This window comes from Benincasa hispida, chromosome 5 (assembly GCF_027475165.1).
Source record: "Benincasa hispida cultivar pf3 chromosome 5, pf3_genome.v1.1, whole genome shotgun sequence".
NCBI classification, from domain to species: Eukaryota; Viridiplantae; Streptophyta; class Magnoliopsida; order Cucurbitales; family Cucurbitaceae; genus Benincasa; species Benincasa hispida.
This window is the reverse complement of record NC_143482.1, coordinates 54,147,340-54,168,087: the sequence shown is the minus strand read 5'-3', so window position 1 is coordinate 54,168,087 and position 20,748 is coordinate 54,147,340. Positions and strand designations below refer to the sequence as shown.

General features: G+C 32.4%; 1 protein-coding gene and 1 long non-coding RNA gene across 3 annotated transcripts; one reads left to right on the top strand and one right to left on the bottom strand.

Moving 5' to 3' along the window:
• The first annotated feature begins 7,451 nt into the window (after nucleotides 1-7,451).
• On the top strand, nucleotides 7,452-20,137 carry LOC120078335 (putative O-methyltransferase 3). 2 transcript variants are annotated; one of them, XM_039032576.2, is made up of 2 exons: nucleotides 7,452-8,279; nucleotides 19,562-20,137. In XM_039032576.2, exons 1-2 carry the CDS (start codon nucleotides 7,506-7,508, stop codon nucleotides 19,859-19,861), a joined length of 1,074 nt encoding a protein of 357 aa, XP_038888504.1. In that variant the 5' UTR covers nucleotides 7,452-7,505; the 3' UTR covers nucleotides 19,862-20,137. The 2 variants fall into 2 exon arrangements, with proteins under 2 accessions (XP_038888504.1, XP_090170353.1); XM_090314227.1 differs by lacking the exon at nucleotides 19,562-20,137 and adding an exon at nucleotides 15,559-16,077 and having other exon boundaries at nucleotides 7,459-8,279.
• Nucleotides 7,463-19,555, bottom strand: LOC150036248 (uncharacterized). Its single transcript, XR_016529899.1, has 2 exons — nucleotides 18,178-19,555; nucleotides 7,463-18,074 (listed from the first exon to the last, which is right to left on the bottom strand). It is a non-coding gene; the product is annotated as an uncharacterized LOC150036248 (long non-coding RNA).
• Nucleotides 20,138-20,748: the final 611 nt, after the last annotated feature.

The following is a 20,748-nucleotide window of genomic DNA, read 5'->3' as shown; positions in this document are numbered from 1 at the left end:
TGTGTAGTGTTATCGCTCAGCGCCTACGCATCGTCTAGTGCTCAGCTTATCGTCTAGCTCCCGCTCATCTCTTAGCGCTATCGTATAGTGCTATCATTTAGTTTTCACGCTTATCGTCTTGCGTTTACACTGATCGTACAGTGCTTAATGCCTATTGTGCAGCTCTATTGTCTAGCGCATCATTTCACATCGTTTAGTGCCGCCTACAGCTACACAAGGGTCTAGCACTCAACGCTTGTACATAGCTATACGATCATCCATCTAATATCTTATACTTATTATCTTGCTCTCTCCACTCTCGCTCACGTATTCTTCACGCATGAGCAACTCTTGGCAATGCCTTTTGCCAATGATTCGGCCAACCTGCATTCAAACCTCACCATCTCTACGCATGGTTGCCCTTGTCTTCAATGCTTAACTCTTTTCAACTTAGCCTACCTCATCCGTTAATGTTTCTAACATCCAAAGCATAATTTCTTTCGACTTCACACTTAGCCAAATTCCACTAGTTAAGATTTATCTTCAAACTGCTCAAGGAAAATCTATTCAAACACTTAGAGTTTCCCTCATTTTCAACTTAGGATTTACCTTATGCTTAGTTAATTCTCTTAACTACCTGTTTATGTAGGGAAATTGAAATCCGGGTTTCACATTAAGGAATTCTGGATGTTGAGTTATATTTAAGACGAATAGTATTTGTAATTGTTTATTTGACAAATAATTAAGATTCAGACACGTTTTGTAGACATCATTTACTATTGTTGACATCTAATTAACTTTGGCACTTTTTATTTTAGTTTATTTGATATGTTTAATATTCAAACAAGTATAACATTTGTAAATAATAATAATAATAATAATAATAATAATAATTCAGTAAATAAAGAAAAAAGTTATTTCCTGCATTTAAATATATAATCCTGATAGTACATGGGGTCGGGAAAAAGTGCAATTTCATGCATTTTTTTTTTTTTACTTTTCTCAACACTAAAATAGATTACCATCGGTATAAGTAATCATCTCCCGACGGTATAGGGGTCGGAAAAAATGTAATTTCACGCTAAAATAGTTCCACGATAGCTTTTGTCGACGGTAGCATTGTAGAGCAAGCATCAGGATAAGTAACAATATTCCGATGCTGAATACGAACTGTCGGCATAAGCTGACTTGTCCAACGGTTGTAATTTATTCTTATCGTCGGGAGAAATGACTTATCCCAGTGCACAAAACGAACCGTTGACATAAGCTGACTTCTCCCAACGGTTGTAATTTATTCTTATCGTCGGGAGAAATGCTTTATCTCGATGGTTTCATTTAGGGTCGGTAAAAAGGCCCCATCCTTGATACATTGGGAGACCTTTTTCTCTCTACGACAAGGCTTTTTGGGGTCGAGAAAGGTTTTCCCGATGATGCTTTCTTGACGATTTTCCCGACAATTGGTTTACCGTCGAAATAGGTTTTGTCGACGGTGTTTTAAAATTTTGCCAACGATTTCTGTCGTCGAAAAATGTCCAAATTATTGTAGTGATTTGGTTTTTTATTTTTGAAAATTAAATCTATTTCCTCTCAATTTCTTACCATGATTTGCATCTTATTTAAGTACAAGAGTTGTATTTTTAGCCAAAATTCAAAAACAAAAATAAACTTCTAAAAACTGTCTTTTAGTTTTCAAGACTTGACTTAATTTTTTAAAATATTAGTAAAATGTAGATTAAAAAAAAAAAAAAAGTAAGAAACTTAAAAGTTGAATAACTTTTTACAGACTTAACTTTAAAAGACTAAAATCCAATAACCAAAACGGTACTAAACACAATCTACTTTTTTTAGATTTAAAAGAATTGACTTGGTTATTAGAAAAATTGGTAAAAATACATATAACAAGATAAGAAAAATTGAGTGGAATGAGTATTCATAAGTTCAATTTTTTAAAAACTAAAAACAATAGTTAGCAAACCTCCATAATAATATTGTCAAATTATTTATATCTCAAGATCAGCCGAAAAATGAACAATAACAATATCACATTTATTTACATATTATTTATGTATACGTGAGTGATGACTTAGTTCATAATTAAATAATTAATTAAAGCTAATAAAAATTCTAAAACATAAAGAGATGATTATCAACAATGGAGGTTAGTGCATCTTATTAGTTTAGTCACATGGTGAATATAATATTCCCCTATTTGATAATAAACTAAATACAATTTGCAGGCATATAGCTTTGCTTAGTATTTCCACATTATAATTGAAATTGAAAGGAGATTTATTCTGATTCCCACCAAACTACTTTTTCCTTTCCTTTTTCTTTTCTTTATTTATTATTTATTATTATTATTATTATTATTTTGGCGGAAAGTTGATTCACATCAATTGGACCTTAAAATATTGCGGTTTAATAGCATATGAGGAAACATGTACAATGAGTTTCATCATTTATCTCAATTATATAAAATAATGGACGAATGTAAATTTTAATCCTAAATTAATAAAGGTATGAATTTAAATCTTAAACTAATAATTTGATCAATTTAGTCCCGAACTTTGGGAGTTATATCAATGTACACCCTAAATTAATAATTGTTTTAATTTAAACTCTGAATTTAAGAAATTTTACCAATTTAACACTAAACATTCATAAATGTGTCGATTTAAACCATTCCTTATGTTTTATTTGGATAGACATAGTGTGATATATAAATATAAATTTATCAATTAAACTTCTAAACGTAGGTAAGTTCAATTTAAAATATTAAATATTTTGCATAAACTAAATATGAAAGAACGTTTAAAATGAGACACCCATGATCAAAATTTAGGGTTTAGATTGATATAATCATTAGCTTGAGGTTTAAATTGATACAACCGTAGATTTAAATGGGTACAATTATTAGTTTGGGCTTAAATTGATACAACTCCAAAAGTTCATGAGTATTAATTGGTATTTTTCCTAAAATAATTAAGAAAAAATATTTTTCCTAAAATAATTAAGGAAAAATATTTTTCATCGGTAGGTCTTGAGTTTAGTTTCCATTTGATTCCTAGCTAGGTTTCTAAATGTAATAATTTAACTTTCAAGTTTAATTTTAATTTAGTGCCTATGATTTTAAATGTTACAAATTCCCTTGAAGATTTGAGTTTTTTTTTTCAATTTGGTCACTAGTTTCAAAATGTATATTTTTAATCTAAAACTTTCACTAAATATACTATTTTCCAGTTTTTGGCGTTATTGTCTATCCGATAACTTAAAATTATTACGAAGTAAAATTTTAAAAGTGTTGAAAAAAATAGTGAAACTTAATTAATTATTATTATTTATTTATTAAAATTAATTAATTGACATTAACACTAAAGGTGGAAAGTGAATATTTAGTGAAAAATCGAAGTTAAAAAGGTAAATCTTGAAACTTAAGTGCCAAATGAAAACAAAACTCAAATCTTAAGGGTAAAAATATAACATATTTTGAAATCTAATGACTAAATTGAAACCAAACTCAAAAATTAAGAACTAAAATGTAACATTTTGAAACCTAGGAACCAGAAAGTAAATTTTAAACCTAGAAAATAAAGTTTCTCAACTTTTGGTATCATGGTTATTTAAAAAAAATCGCATATCATGATTAAGGTATCATAATTTTTTTTAAATTATCTTTCAAACAATGGTATCATAAGCTTATCAAAGACTAGAAGTTTAAATCTTTATTGCTACATATGGAAGAGATCATAATGAAGAGTATTTGAAAAATAGAGGATGAATCTAACATGCAATAATATATATAACAAGTGGGTAACACGAAAGAAAGTAGAAAAATAGCGGTTCAGAGGATGGTAACTCAGTTTGGTGTAAAATCACCTATGTCTGGAGGGTTGTGTGCTTGGTGGAACGAAACTTTACTATACAAAGAGTTTAGCAATTACAACGAAAATACTTATCTGATAGACTCCCTCTTCAGTGACTTACATATAACTTCCTGCTTCAGTTTCAACTTAGGCTGCCCTAAATTTGAGCTCCCATCACTTCCATAATAATGCTTCTTCAAGCTTTGTATGAGATATCCCCTCTATACAACATAATTAGGTTCCCTCTAAGAGTGAGATCCCCTCACATTCACCATATTTAGGTACCCCATAAATATGAGTTTCATAATCTTCAACGTACTTCGACTCCCCCTAAATACAATATCCAATCAAACTCCTTTTGAGTTCTACAATGGCTGCTGAACCAAAATTCTTAACAACAAATACACAAATTTCCAATAACAATACATGGAGGTTAAGGCTTAGAGCTAAGCTCAAAACTCTCAATACTCACTTTTCGAATAAGATGGCTGACCCTAAAATTAAATAAGAGTACAATATAAATAAGTATTGAAATGCCTTGAATTTGTTTGTTGGCGCTTCGAACAACCTAGTATGGGGGTCTCGCTAGGGTTTAGAGCAGTTGCATTTATTTACGTTTTTTGATCCTAGGGTTTAGAGCAGTGCGATATATAAACTCTCTAACCTAGAGGCGCCATTTTTTTATGTAATTCTGAAAACTCTCTCGAAATAATATTATTCTCCCTTTGCCCGTGGACGTAGCTAACACACTGTTAGTGAACCGCGTATATCTGTGTGTCGATCTTCTCTACTCTACGTTCCTTTTGTGTTCTTTAATTATCGATTTCGCAACAATAAGGTTAGCTTTGAGAATATTTTTTCAGAGTAAATAAATATTCTCTGCAGGAAAATAAGGAAGACAGATACAAAAATTTGTAAATCACGCAAAAAGATATAAAAAAGATATTATGCAGAATCTGTTGTCAGATATGCAACAATGTTTATTACAATGTTCTTTGACATGTTGTTCAAATTTTTCCTACAATAAAATTAGTCATGCATACTGCAATCCTTTAATAAAATCAATCAATCACAATGCAATACCCGTATTTAAACTTAAGACTAGAATTTTGCACATCCTAATACATACATGGTAATCATATAGGTTTTTAATCTTTATATTTTAATAACAAATTTTCACTAAATTTGAGAATGATAATGAAAGACCAAAGAATTTATATGATTATCTCTTGGAGTTTTGAATCAGGAGTTTCAAATCCTCCCATCTTATGTTGTCGAACAAAACAAAACCATGATTGAAAATTATTTAGAAAAAAGGTACTAATTTGTTTGGATATTTACACATTTGTACAATGGAGGTAGATTCTGTATATTATTTGGAAGGATTTTTTTTTTGGACAATTCCACAAAATTTATGCCCTGTTGTTACCCATTTTGCCATGTGCATAAATAAAATAAAATAACTTTTTCCAGGGAAACAAAATGCAGATTTTGCTCTCATGATATTTGTCCTGTCCTTTCTGTTCTTTTCCCTTTAGATTTGTATAATTATTTGTTTATTTATTTGTTAGAAAACTTTTACTATAGGATATTGCTGTAGTGGAAAATAAATTAATAATTGACATTTATTATGCATATATAAGAACTAAATTAATTAACTTTGATATGACTCACATTCAGTTGGAGCTTTACCATATTGTTAATTGTGGCACTTATAACTATTTAAGAAATGTTTATGAGGAGCTCTATTAATTATTATTCATCAACAGGATCTTTTTAAATATAAAAAAAATATTTAAAAATATTTACAAGTTTCAAAAGTATAAAACATTATTGCAATTTTTTTACTATAAAATATAAATATTGTTGGGATTTTTTTATTTATAAGAATTTCTCTTAATCTCAATCATGTATATAATCTAAATATCAAATGTAAATTATAATATAAATATCAAAGGTAAGTTAATCTCGATAACATGAGAATATCTTCATTAAAATAAATTATATATCATTGATCAAGAAGCTTGAAATTTGAGCCTTCGACTCCATATATTATTGAATTCATGTATAAAAAAAGGTTTATCTCTATGCAATTGCAAGTACTAATCTATTCAACTTGATGTTAGTTTGACTGCATTTGGTTGCTTGCATTTTCAAACTCAACATCTAAAACCTTGAGGTATGGGAAATGCTTTATTATCTCCATGTCCATCATATTTTCTTTTGTTTTCTCTCCTCTTTTCCCCCTGGATTAAGTTCAATCTCAAAATCAATTGACAAGGGAAGAAGTAGCCATAAATCTTACACATATTGTGAATTCCCTTAAATTTTCAAATGTGGGATAATCTTCAACATGCTCCTCAAGAAGATATCTCTTGGGATTCACTATTATGATCAAATCTCAATTTTTATTTTATCTGAATTTCTGTCTGGACTTTATAACTCTGATACAATATTAGATAACATGAGATTTTGCATATTAAATCAGTTTGTAATAGAAAGAGTAATCCATGTAAAAAGGTGATACAATTAGTTACATTAACAGAAAACAAATTAAACAAAAAGTGAAAAAAAAAACCCTAAACCTTAAGGTTAAAAATGTTGAGCATATTAATCAAAATGCAACTAAATCAAACTATTTTGCTACTACATATAATAACTTTCATATGAAATCATTAATATAATGGAGCAATGTAAATTAATATATGCAAACTAAGTATAATTTAATTGATATATTAAAAATTATAAAATATGTGATTCAAATTTTTTTATTGTGCTTAAAAAAATATAAATTAATATACGTTGTTATAAAATGAAAAAAATAAAACCAAAAAAAAAAAGTAAGATATATCGTAATCTACTTCCCTATTTTGGAACTTTTCTTAAACTTTAATCAAAGTTTCTTAAACTTATCATGTCACCGACTACATAAAATAACAATAAAAAGATCCTCGAGGAGATGGCAAACGGTAATCACAAACAATAAATTAAAGACTAGCTATTTTCATAGTTTTTAAAACCTCTATAAAGCTTATCTTGTTAAATAAATTATAAATAACAAATTTCGTGTCAACATTGACGTAAACTTGTACTATCAACTTTTGAGGTATTGGATTCTTCCATTCATATTATAGAAATAAATAATAGAGTTCACTTCTTATATTTTGAAGAGTTTACTTAAAATTATAGACTTTCACGAAAATAATGATTTAGTACATAATTTTAATTTGTAATGAATGGATTTTAGTAGTTTCGAATTGCAAAAGTTTAGTCTCTCATGAGAAAATTCGTCAAACTTAATTATTAATTTTAATCATATAACGACTTAATTTATAAAAAAACTTGACTTGATATAATCAATTTGTCAATCTACAAATGTAAGAAATTGTAATAATATTTTTCACGACACAGATGGTAAAGTATAACTAGACTAAAATTGATACTTATTAAAATTCATAAACTAAATTATTATAATTGTAAAATTAGGTAGAAGAAAATTAATCATTTCAACTTAATATTAAAATGTTATTTTTAACCAATTTGATATCAATTATTTATTTATTTTTTTTATAAAAATGCCTATGAATATGTATATATATGAAAGGAACCAGATCGCACTTGGACACACCACATAAAGTGTTTGGACAATTTCTCTTCTTTGTTATGAATATGAATTTGGAGGGTGGAAATATGATAGAAATGGGAGGGGATGAGTTGTTGGAAGCTCAATCTCACATATGGAATCATATCTTCAACTTCATCAACTCTATGGCTCTCAAATGCGCCATTCAACTTGGAATTCCAGACGCCATCCACAGTCATGGCCCCAACCCTATGCCTCTCTCTCTTCTTCTTTCATCTCTCCAACTCCATCCTAATAAAACCCAATTCATATACCGCTTGATGCGTTTATTGACTCACTCTGGCTTCTTTATTCTACAAGAGGAAGGATATATGCTTACCAATTCATCTTACCTTCTTCTTAAAGACAACCCTTATGCTGTATCTCCTTTCGTACTTTCCATGCTTGAACCAACTCTCCTAAAGCCATGGCAGTTTCTCTCAACTTGGTTTCAAACTAACGATCGAATGCCATTTGAGACGACTCACGGAATGCCACTTTGGGAGCAAATGAGGAAGAAGCCAAAGCATGGAGAGGTTTTTAATGCAGGCATGGCGAGTGATGCGATGTTGGTGATGAATGTGTTATTGGGGAAACATAAAGACGTTTTTAAGGGAGTTGAGTCTCTTGTTGATGTTGGTGGGGGCACTGGAACAATGGCCAAAACCATTGCAAAGGCTTTTCCACAAATTGAATGCACCGTGCTTGATCTTCCTCAAGTTGTGGCGAACTTGAAGTCTGATCAACCAAACTTCAAATATGTTGAAGGGGATATGTTTAATACTATTCCTCCTGCTGATGCGCTTTTGTTGAAGGTAAAACCTAATTTCTTTTGGTTTTTATATGGCTCTATTTGATTAAGTCTTTTTGTTTTTCGCGTTATTTTTTTAAGAACTAAACAAAATATAATTGTCTATGATAACTATTTTTGTCGTTTTTTTTCGAAGTAATCACAAATCAAATATAAAAGTAATATAAATAATTTTTAGGATTTAATGTAATTTCAGCTTCCAACTAAAATTTAAAATAATAATTATATATTCAAATTTGGTATGTAACGTTAATATTTCACTCTAGTTAATTCATCTTAAATAATGTTAGTTTACATAAGTTAGATTAGTTAAACTAATCCGTAAATTGTTTGACAAAATTTGAAACTTTTAACCATTAATTAGTAACCTATTGAACATCTTATTAATGTATGATTTTGAACTTTGGTAATGAGACAATTAAAATTGAACAATGATATCCATCAAGGAAAAAAGGAAAAAAAAAAAAAAAAAAACCATGTTCATTAAATTGAAAAGAATAAAAAAAGGATGATACAAAAAATTGAAAAGCAAGAAAAATGAAAAGGGGAAGACATGATTGAAGGAGAGAAAAAGAGAAATGCGTGTAGAAAGGGAGGAGAGAAATTTGCGGCCCACGCATGAAAATAAGAAAGACACACACGTGTGTATATAATATAATCTCAAAATTACTCTTAAATTAATAATTTTAAAAATACCCTTAACATTAGTTTTAGATAGAAACCATTTATATTTTATATCAAAAATACCTTTGAACCTTAGAAAATTTCTACTCTTAAACTTAAAAATAAGTTGAAAAATACACTTAGTTTTAGTATATGAACATAATCTATTAGGTGCTTTATATTTTCAAATAGTTTAAAAAACAGTCATATTCTTACAATTTTTTTCTTTTTTAAAAACGAAAGTTAATCCTTCCTATCCCACATCTGAAAAGGGCTCATCTCATAATGATGAAATGTAAGACCCCAAATTTCAATACACATTTAACCTAAACTAACTTTACTATACTTTTATACTTTAGAAGGATTTTGGTAGCATAACGACACTACCATGACAAAAGCCAAAATTTTCTTTTAACACTTGTTTAACATAAACACACTCCCAACAACAATCAAACAATATCTTCTTCTCCAGATAAGTGCCAGAGTTTCCAGAACACTAATAATCAATACAACTACTTAATTAGACTCAACCAATCTTACCAAAACCTAACTCAAATTAATGTCAAACACAACAAAACAAACTAATCAAACTTATTACAAAATCGTACTACAAATTAACTGAAGATATGCTTAAATCTAAAACAAAGTCCTAAGTTTCAAAAATTAAAATAAGATAAATTCCTAAAAAGAAGAATCACAACATAAATCTAAAAGCGGATCTTTCTCAAGCTTCTTTCTCAGCATCACCAAGATCACAATATCCGTCAGTGCCTACAAAATTTGGTGATGGGTCAATACACATTTATACTGGTAAGTGGCTCACACCTTGAAGAGCCATCAAATAACATCCATAACATATAACATGCTAAAGATATCAACAATACATGCTTATTATACATAGGAGAAACATGAAAACTAAAACATGTTATATATACATCAACACATTAAAACATGCTCTTCCAATCTCTTCCTAACCTCAATGAGTTCATCAACACATATTTGATTCACATCAAGATTTCTAAGACCAACTCCTTCGAGTTACATTGACTCCTGATCACTTTTACTTAAGGACTCAACACTTCTCTACAATATTCAATGTTTGACCCTTGACCATTTTTACTCAAAGCCATCAAACTATACGTCGACCCTTAAACATTTCCACACAAGGTTTCGACTCCGCATCAATCCTAGACCATTTCTACCCAAGGCATTGACTATTCACCGACCTTGACCATTTTCACCCAAGGTCTCACGCACATCCCTTGACCATTTTCAACCAAGGTTTTGATTACAAATCAATCCTTGACCATTTTTATCCAAGGCCTTGACTACTTATCAACTTTAACCATTTCTACCCAAGGTCTCGACTACACATCAACCTTGACCATTTTTACCTAAGGTCTTGATTTCATACCAATCCTTGACCATTTTTATCCAATGTCTTGATGCTAAGGTCTCGACTACACACCAATCCTTGAACATTTTTACCCAAGGTCTCGACTACACATCGATCCTTGACCATTTTTACCTAAGGTCTCAACCGCACACTAATCCTTGACCATTTTTACCCAAGGTCTTGATGCTAATTTCAATCCAACAATGGCATACCACGCTCGACCATTTTCACCCGAGGCAAGTGATATTCCCTTCCTTTTCTATACAAACTCACAAATTTCGCTAATTTCTTCCTCACACAAACTAGCGAAAATCCATAACTATCACATATTTCTAAACAATATTCTCTGACCAATTCAATAAGCAAGAAATACATGTAATGAGACATTCCACAATTCATAAACATATCACAATAGTATTACCATATTTTTAGCATGCTTAGGCATCCAATATATGAAACAATCGCCAGAACATACAATTTAAATCACAAATAATAATATAATCACATAATGATGGAGTTGATATTTAATAAATGGAAGTAATCAGAATCTTAAACATTCTAATTACATTAATTTAAGCTAACAAGCATGCATGGTTCAAATAAAATAATAGAGTTTTAGAAATTTACCTTTGAAGAACTCTTCAAATTGCTCAATTTCCAGTTGAAATCTCCCTTCTAATAGCTTGTAGTCTACTACAAGTGTCTTTCCTACTATCTTCTGACTTTTGATTGGATGGCAGAATCCAAAATGAGAAGTAATTCCAGAGAATTTGAGAAATGGGTGGTTTTTGGTGTATAAAAGATGAAAAACAATTTATTCATCAATTCAACAAATAGCATAAAAACATTTTTGTTATATTGTCCTTCATTTGATCATATCAACACATGCAAATGAAAATCAAGAAGAGATAGACACCAAAACCTCTCTCAATTTGAGTGGAAAATAGGTGTAATTAGTGGAAGAAGTGGGAATAACCCACTCACTTTCAATTTTTTTTTTCATTTTAATTCAAATTCAAATTTTCAATTTTCAATTTCAAAAATTAAAATTGAAAAATTAATTTTATAAAACATTAATTCAATAATTAATATTTAAATAAAATTTATTAATCTTAAACAAATTTAATACTATAATTAATTTTAAGTAAAATTAATTCTTAATAATTAATTAAATCAATTAATTTAATATTCAATATTAAATTAAAATAACACCTATTCAAAACATGAATCTCTATTCATGTAATTAATATTTAAATCATATTTAAATATTTTCTAACTCTCCAATTTCGTTTAATTTGATCATTAAACGTTTAATTATATCATATATAATTAATAATTTCCTTAATTTGAATTTAAACGTTTTAAATTTTCTCATCATACTATTCTAAGGTTTAATCTGTTTATGAGCTAGTATGGGGACCTAATAGACATACAGATCATGTGCTCCAATGATTCTAGATTAATTGGCTAAACTCTTTTAACCAAATTAACCAACATTCGTTAACTTTCGAGCTACTCCACTAAAGCCCAATAGTTACACTCTCCTCACTGTAGATATATTTTTTTCCACTTGATTTAACCATAATCAGTAAGTCGATCATTCATAGGTTATTCATATTTATTGTTGGGTCAAAATTACCATTTTACCTCTGTAATACATCTTACTACTTAACTCTGCCTAATTCACTAATGAACAATTGGTTTATGGCCCTACCAATAAACCGAGTCCCTCTTAGTCATAGAGAGAGCGGGGCCCTTGTTTATGACTAAGAGTCAGTACTTAAGTGAACAACCTATCTGTTCACCCTGAAAACGGGTAGAAGGGAATTTCATCTTGCAATACTATGTCCCCAACTATGTACCCAGTCTTATCCCTAAAATAGGAGGCTTATTGAGCAGAGATGTTGAGTCACTCTCACCATTGCAGATAAAGGATAATCTCAAATAAACAAGAGTTCATTGTTAACTCAAGATTGAGATCGAGTTACCTTAGGTCATCGAGTTGAAATAGTAAGTTTTAATAGTAAATGGTATTATAAAGAAAAGTGACTATTTCATGGTCCAGTCTTATGCAAACATCTTTTGCATAGGATGTCCTCAATTGTATGCCTCCATATGACCGATTTCGGGGTCACATTATTTGTATAAAATACAAAACGGGCCGCATCCATAGTGCCCCCAGGATATGGTACCCAATCTCATCCTTATACTTATACTGTTTTGGCTATATACTCAAACTTGATCATCTTTTATATCTTTATATAAAGTTTATGTATTCATGTTATAGCCAGGGGTTCGTTAGTTCATTGGATTTAGGTTTTACAAGTGAAATTTACATGTTCAATAACAACTTTATTGAATAAACCTTAATAACAATTTTATTGCAAATAGAATATGTTTAAAGATTACAAACTGCGAGTTTTAGGACATACAAACTAACAAACTCCAACTTGGACTAAAAATCCAATGGGGTATCGAACCATGTAACATGGGAGATGATGGAAATGAAACTTGAATGGGTCACAACATCCAAATGAGATGCACCTCACAGACTTATGTTGAATATGGATACATACAACCTCTAGGTCCATAATCAGTTCCAACACCTTTTATTCATGATCCAACCCCACCTACTCCAATCCCACCATCCGTGATGCCCTCAGATCCAATACAACAAAATGCTCATATTCAGTCATTCGTAGATGTACCTAGAGCATCTGATTGCCCATCTTATGATGAACTTATCGCAATACCTCGTGATTTTCTAAATAAAGAGGATATAAACGTTCGTTACATTTTCCTTTTCAAGTATGATTTATTTGTTAAATTGTCAATGCTTGCAATAAAAAAGAATTTTTACTACTATGTAAAGAAGTCGACGAAGAGCTTATAAACCGTATGGTGTTTAGTGGAGAAATGTAAGTGGTGCATCCGTGCAAAAAAAAATGGTAGGAAGTGATTCCTTTAAGGTGGTAAATTATCTGAGCATACATACGTACACACTTTAAATAAGGAGTGGTAATCATCAACAGACTAAGAGTTGGGTCATTGAATACTTAATCAAGTCCAAATACGATCATATCACCTAAAGGATATAATTGAAGGTGTTCGAAGAGATTATGGAGTGAATATAAGCTACGAACGGGCTTACTGCACAAGAAAATATGCATTGATATTTGCACGAGGTCGCCTGAAGGATCATATGCAGGGTAAGGCATTCGATGAAACATTGCAAATCTAGGTGTTTTTTTCAGGTTGAAATAGAAGATGAACAATACTTTAAATATGTCTTCATGGCATTAGGATTCTTGAACTACATTTGTCCCGTCATTATGCTTGATGAGACCCACTTGCATGAGAAATACAAAGGTTGTTAATAGCAACATGCATCTACGGTAACAACATCTACCCAATTGCATTATGTATCGTGGACAATGAGAACAATGCAGCTTGGACCTGGTTCATGACTAATTTAAAGGTTTTAATCGGAGAAATTATGGAATTAGTCATTATATCTTACCGTCATATCTCAATTGGAAAAGCGATTGCATCTATATTCCCCGAGGCATTTCATGCACTATGCATATATCACATTTAGAATAATTTGATGACCCAATTAAAAAACGATGATATAATCCCTCATTTCTATCTTGCGGCCAAAGCGTATAGGATGTCTGATTGTGAAATTTATTAGGCCAAGCTCCAACAGAATCCTAGTGTAATGAGATATCTCGAAGAATTGGGGTAGAATGGTGAGCAAGAGTTTACCAAGTCCACCGTAGGTATGACAAGATGACCAAAAGCATTGTAGAATGCCTTAATTTAGTACTAAAGGATGCTCGAGAACTCCCCATCACAAAACTGTTAGAGCATATACGTGAGTGGTTACAGGGTTGGTTCTACATTCGTCGACAAACATAATTGCATGCACAAACATAGTTTCTGATTACGCATTTGATATTCCGAAGGCTAAAAATTTGAAATCTAGAATGTATCATGTTTCCCTGGTTGACATGCATGTAATCAATGTAGATGATGGACATTCAGGGGGTTGGTGGGTCTTCATGCAAATACGTATAATTGCATGGAATTCAATTGTTTAGAGATTCCTTATTCGCATGCAATTGTTACGGCTGCACTGTGGCATATAAATGCTCAAACTTTGTGTGCAAAGTTGTTTACTGTTGAATGTGTTCTTGACGGTCAGACTTTAACAACTTCGAAAATTTACCATCACAAAAGGTAGCAAGTGTTGGTTGATGTTAGACCGTTCCCCCATCCCCGGTCCCGTGGGGAAAATTCGACAGGGACAGGGGCGGGGATTCCCCATCGGGGAAACAGGGTCCCCGCGGGGCCCCATTCCCCGTTTCCCCGTGGGGATTCCTCTACTAATTCCCCGTGGGGAATCCCCTATTAGATCCCCGTGGGAATCCTCATTTTTTTTCTTTTAATTGTTTAAGTTTGGGCTTGACTTTTGAGCTTAAATTTATAATTTATATATTCAATATGGGCTCACAACACTATAAGTCTATAGTATACATTATAAACATACATATAAATAAGTTATTTTATATATTATAAATATATATTTATAAATATTAAAAATATAAATATATAAAATTGGGGTCGGGGTCGGGGTCGAGGTCGGGTATACCATCCCCGTCCCCGGACGGGGCCCCGAAAAAATTCCTCGGTTTGACCCCATCCCCGGTCAAACCAAGGATTCCCCGCGGAGAATTTTGCCAACCCTAACTCGATCGTGTCATTATACCTAAACGATCTATTAGTATGATCTAAACAATTAAATTCATCTTACCATCAATATTATATTTGTATATAAATATGCAATGAATTTCAAATTACCATAAATATTATATTCGTATGTGAAATATGCAATGAATTTTAAATTACCATAAATATTATATTCGTATGTGAAATATGCAATGAATTTTAAATTATCATAAATATTCATTAGCCCACAATTGGGCAACATATTGTTTCCTAAATAGTGGCATATTTCCTTGTTGCAAGCTACTACTATCTTTTCTCGTTACAAGATATTCAATGAATTTTGCACAATAAATACCACAATCTAAAGATTTGCCCGACTAGAAGACCACTTTTGATCGTTTCACTTCCCACATACTGTATGGAAGTTTGGATGACCTTGATCATGGCGAACAACTATCAACATTGACGATATTGATCTGGCCATCCGTTGCAGATAACCATTCACAATTTCATCAAGGATGTAGTTCGGCATGGAGTCCAAGACCTTTATCTTGCATTACATAGGTCAATGGAAGCCATCAACCAGTGTTGTCTAATATTTATTGGCCCGAAGACAAATTCCACGTTATTCCATCCAGGCTTGTACTCCTCAAATGCACCAAGCACATAGTCAAGAAAGAATTCATTGCTCGCCCAATGCTTCATATGTTCTTCTTAATTCGTCCAGAGTGCCACATTTTCGTCGTTTATTACCAAACCATCTACACGAATATTTGTCGAATTACCTTCCGATTCCACAATGGCATCCTAAAGATAAATATATACTAGATTGTATTTATAACCATGATTCAAATTGTAACTAAAATTGGATAATCTATACTATGAAGCTCGAATCCACTACTATGAATCAATATTGGCAGAGGTTAGGTCTTGTATACAGCTTTTGATGGACGTGCATCGCTAGAACGTCCATATCATAATACAAATAATTAATGGTGCAGTTAATTCTAAATGATTGTGTAGTTAATTATAAATGGTTGTGTACTTAATTATGTACGATTGTTTAGATAATGTATATGATCGTGTAGACAATTCTATACGATCATGTAAATCAATCTATGTGATCGTGTAGATCAAACTATAAGATCATATAGATCAATCTATACGACCGTGTAGATTACGTACAGGATCGTCTACGTAATAACAACATGATCATGTTGATCAATCTATACGATCGTGTAGATAATTCTATACAATCGTACATGACCAACAACACAATCGTTTATGACTAAATGATCAATGAACTATTAAATACTCACATCCCCAAGCACTCATGTGTTCTTCTTGAGTGTTTTGAAGAAATCCTTCGTTCAGAAGGTATACACCACCATTCGCTCTTCGTTTTTTTGTTTCTGGATTGGCTCTCCATGTCTTGTATGCCGACCATAGAACATCTAAGATCGGGAATAGTGAGACATATGATCTAACCATCCTAGTGGAAAAGTTAGAAACTAGGACCAATGGGTTCAAATTTATAACACCTGTGGGTGGTTTCAATTCCCTTGGAGGTGGGTGAGGCTCGTTTAGAAGTGGTTGGGGTAATCTAGGGATATCTAGGGTTGGTTGAGCTCTTCGAGACTCAACCTCTTTTTTTTCCCTTTTCACATCTTCAAATGTAAACTTTTCCGGCACTCAGGGCATTCAAATTCCTCCTGCAATTAGATTCTTAGTTCGTGACTATGGTGTTTTGAGTGTGCCAATATTTTATACTACGGTCATACCTTTTTTTGAGTGACCTCTTCTTATGTTGCACTCCCTTCAGAATCAGCTTGTAACTCAATGGAAGAATTTAGGTCGAAGTGGGTCCGCTCATTGAATGGTTGTTCAGGAAGTTGACCTTCATCGATGATCAGTCGAATTGATGGTTCATCAACTGTATGTTCTTCAAATGTTACACTTTCAATAACTATGAAAGGTTCATCGACCTCAACGATCGGTCCAATTGATGGTTCATCGATCATTCGTTCTTCATCGACTCTTTGGCCTTCAATAGCTACGTCCATGGGCATTGGTTACATGGGCTGCTCGTCGTTATTAGGTATGAACTAATCGTGGAGGGGGTTCGTCCAATATCTCCCCCATCAACTGTTTGGTCATCAACTATTTGATCACCATCAATTGTTTGGTCACTCACATCACCATGATCATGATGACCAGTCCCTCCATTATTACCTCCTTCATCATCTTAATCATCATTGGCACCATGATTTGGGTTAACCGATAGAAATAAATGAAACATTAAACGATTGTTTAGCATGTCTACACGATCATATAGATAAAGATATACGATCATTTAGTGTGTCTAAACGATCATCCAGATAAAGATACACAATCATCTATCCAAATCTAAATGATTGTGTAGATAAATCTAAACAATTGTTTAGAGTTTACTATATGATCATCTAGATAAATCTAAACGATTGTTTAGTAAATAACCCAACACACAATTATTACCTTCCTTAAACTTTAGACGCAGAGCTTATGAACTTCTGTTAGCTCTTCACCCAACAGACGAACCATGCTAGTTAAGTTCGCTAAATCACTGCGAATTCCTGATAGTTCCTCACGTATAAGTCTTGCTTTTCTTTTGTTTTTGTATGGATTTTGTGTGTTTCTTCTACATGTTCAACCTGCCTCTTCTTACATGTGTCAAGCTACTCTGTATGACACTGACGAATTTGGGGGGAGTTGGTCATCTGGTGCTCATCACGATCACCATGTCCCACAGTCGCCTCATCGTGATTAAACTCCTCAAATTCAATGTTCGGGGGGAGTTGGTTGGAGGAGTGTTGATCAGCCTCGATATCACCTCCTTTTTGCCATGCAAAATGTTCTTTAGAGTTTCCAATATTCATTTATATAATATCTAAAGAATTCAGTATCATCGACGATCCTAAGTATTTTCAAATCGAATTGGATTTTCTTGTCTTTCCAAGACAACTTTGGGACCTCACTGAAAAGCATTTTGAACTAAATTATCACATCTAAATTAAAGTCGATTGAATCTAGATAGGGCTATAATGCCTAAAGCTCACGGAGACAACTTTGGGACCTCACTGAAAATCGTCCAAATAATCCCAAAACTATTCCGAATTTACAATTAAGAGCTTTGAAGCATTAGAGACATATTGTAAGAACCTTAATCTACTTAGAAAAAGAATTCAGAGCATTCTTATCCACCAAGACTTACTTAATCGACTCCAAGTCTTGCTGGTTGGTGCCCGAATTCGCTCAAACCCGTATATTAGAAGCCGTTAAGCAATGGATAACTGGAATCCGGTGTAGAAGTTCCATGGGTAAGTGCCAAACCTTACGGAAAGGGGAAAACCGTTGTTGCAGGGTGTTCCAACCGCGTGGATGTTGCTACAAAGTCGCCACCGTTGCCAAACGCCGTTTCATCCTCTGCCAGACGCCGTCACCATCGCTGGATCGCTCGTGATCGAATGTGGGATCACTCAATTTCGTGCACAGGGGAGTCGACGTCCGCCACTGAGGTCGCGCACAAGTGCTTCTGGATACTGCTCGCAGGCGTCGCCGATTGTGGGTTTTTGTTTGCACCTACAAGTCACGCCATCAGAGAACAGTCGCCGCTAGAGCTGGTGGGTTTCGCGTCGGGCTGAACTTGTTTCGATCTTCAATCGTCGTCGTTTGCACTGTGGTGTCGTCGGAGGGAAAATGCGCCAGAATGTTGGGTTGTGTGGCGACTAAGTTTCGCGATGAGAGGAGGAAGAGAGAGAGGGAGAGGAAAAGGGAGGGGGAGGTTTGGGTTTAATTTAATTTGTTTTATCTTTTCCCTTTTTCCAAAATAATTAATTTATAAAAAAAAAAAATTAGTCACACTTGAAAGCAAAGACTCTTAAATTCCAAAATATACCAAATGATTTTATTCCAAAAAGGGAATAATAAATAAAGGCTTAAAAGATTTGAAGAAATTTTCTAATAATAAACTTCAAAATCTCAAATGAGAGGTTTTAATTAAAAAAAAAAAAAAAAAAACTTATCTTTCCACCAGTTTAAGAAATTTAATTCAGTTAAACTAAGAGATTAAACAAAAATTCCAATTTTACAAATTAGAATCGACAACAAAGAAGTCCTATAATTTAAAATTAAAGGATTGAAGGAGATAAAGCGGTTTAATTTATTCTAAAATTAGTCTAATTTTTTGGAACGTGACATGAAGCAAAAATGAAAACAGCTAAATTGATGAGGAAAAGGATTTCAGAAAAGGTGAAGTTAAAAGATCACAAGTTGCACATATTTATAGCCTAGAAAAAAATGCTCCCATTATTTATACAACTCTAATACAATCACATCATTTTTTTAATGTTCTTAAAGGATTCTTCCTATGTGCTTATACAACAAAATCTACTATTTGTGCTTATATAATAAAATCTAATATTTGTGTAATAATATGATATTTGATGGTGACAAAATAGTGGATATTACATGATTGGAGTGATGAAGAATGTGTGAAGATTCTGAAGAAGTGCAAAGAAGCAATTACAAGCAATGGTAAAAAAGGAAAAGTGATGGTAATTGATTTGGTGGTGTTTAATACCAAAAATGAAGACTCAATTGAGACTCAACTATTCTACGACATGTTGATGATGACTATTACAAGTGGAAAAGAGAGAGAAGAAAAAGAGTGGGCTAAATTGATTAAAGAAGCTGGATTTGGTGCCTACAAAATTTTCCCTATTTTAGGGTTAAGATCTCTTATAGAGATTTACCCATGACATCACTTCTCTTTTTTAATAAGCTCCCACTGTTGATTTGAATTTAAACAATTTTTTTTTCCTTGTATTGAATAAAGTATTTGTGTCAATCTAAGTGTGGATCGTTAGAGTAAAAATAAAGTATCTATTTTGGCTGTAATGTAGGAAGTGTGTTGATTGTTGAGATCAAAGTTTGGTAAAACTAATTTGCTTATTAGTATGGAGACTTTGTTGTTGAAATGTATTAGGAAGTATATTTGATTTACAAATAAGATGAGTTGTTCCAATTTTAAGTAACTCTCTTATGGTCTGGCATGCTTATTAAATATATTAAAATTTTGTTGACATTGTTGAATGAAAAATTTTGGACCAATCGCAAATTGCCATGTCATTTACTAAATTGACGAAATTCCAAATAATTAAATTTGAGACTAATTAGAAGTTGACATGTGTCCCAAATTAAAGTTGAAGATATAAATTGGTGAATTCTGATGATATCACATGTTTCCTTCATGATTGTTGGATTGAATAAAATCAATTTGCTCTAGTTTGACATTATTATTTGGGCTAAATTTGTATTGACCCTAAAAATAGGCTTAATTTGATCCAAATGTCAAATAAGGCCTAAATCCTATTAGTTGGGTCCAAGGGCCATGTCCATGGACCAACAAGCCTAAGCCTATGAGACCACTTGAGAACTCTTTAGATACAGAGGTCTCTTCATTTGTGGGGGTCAGAAATTTTAGACTCTAGGAGAGCCTAGAGAGAATTCTCTACAATCAAAATACTCATTCACTCCTGAAGCTAACCATACTTGATGACTCAAGTCTTTTGGAGATATAAGCATTCTTCTAAGACTCCAAGCTCAAGAACATCCACACACTCTGCTTCCATACATCAAGCATACA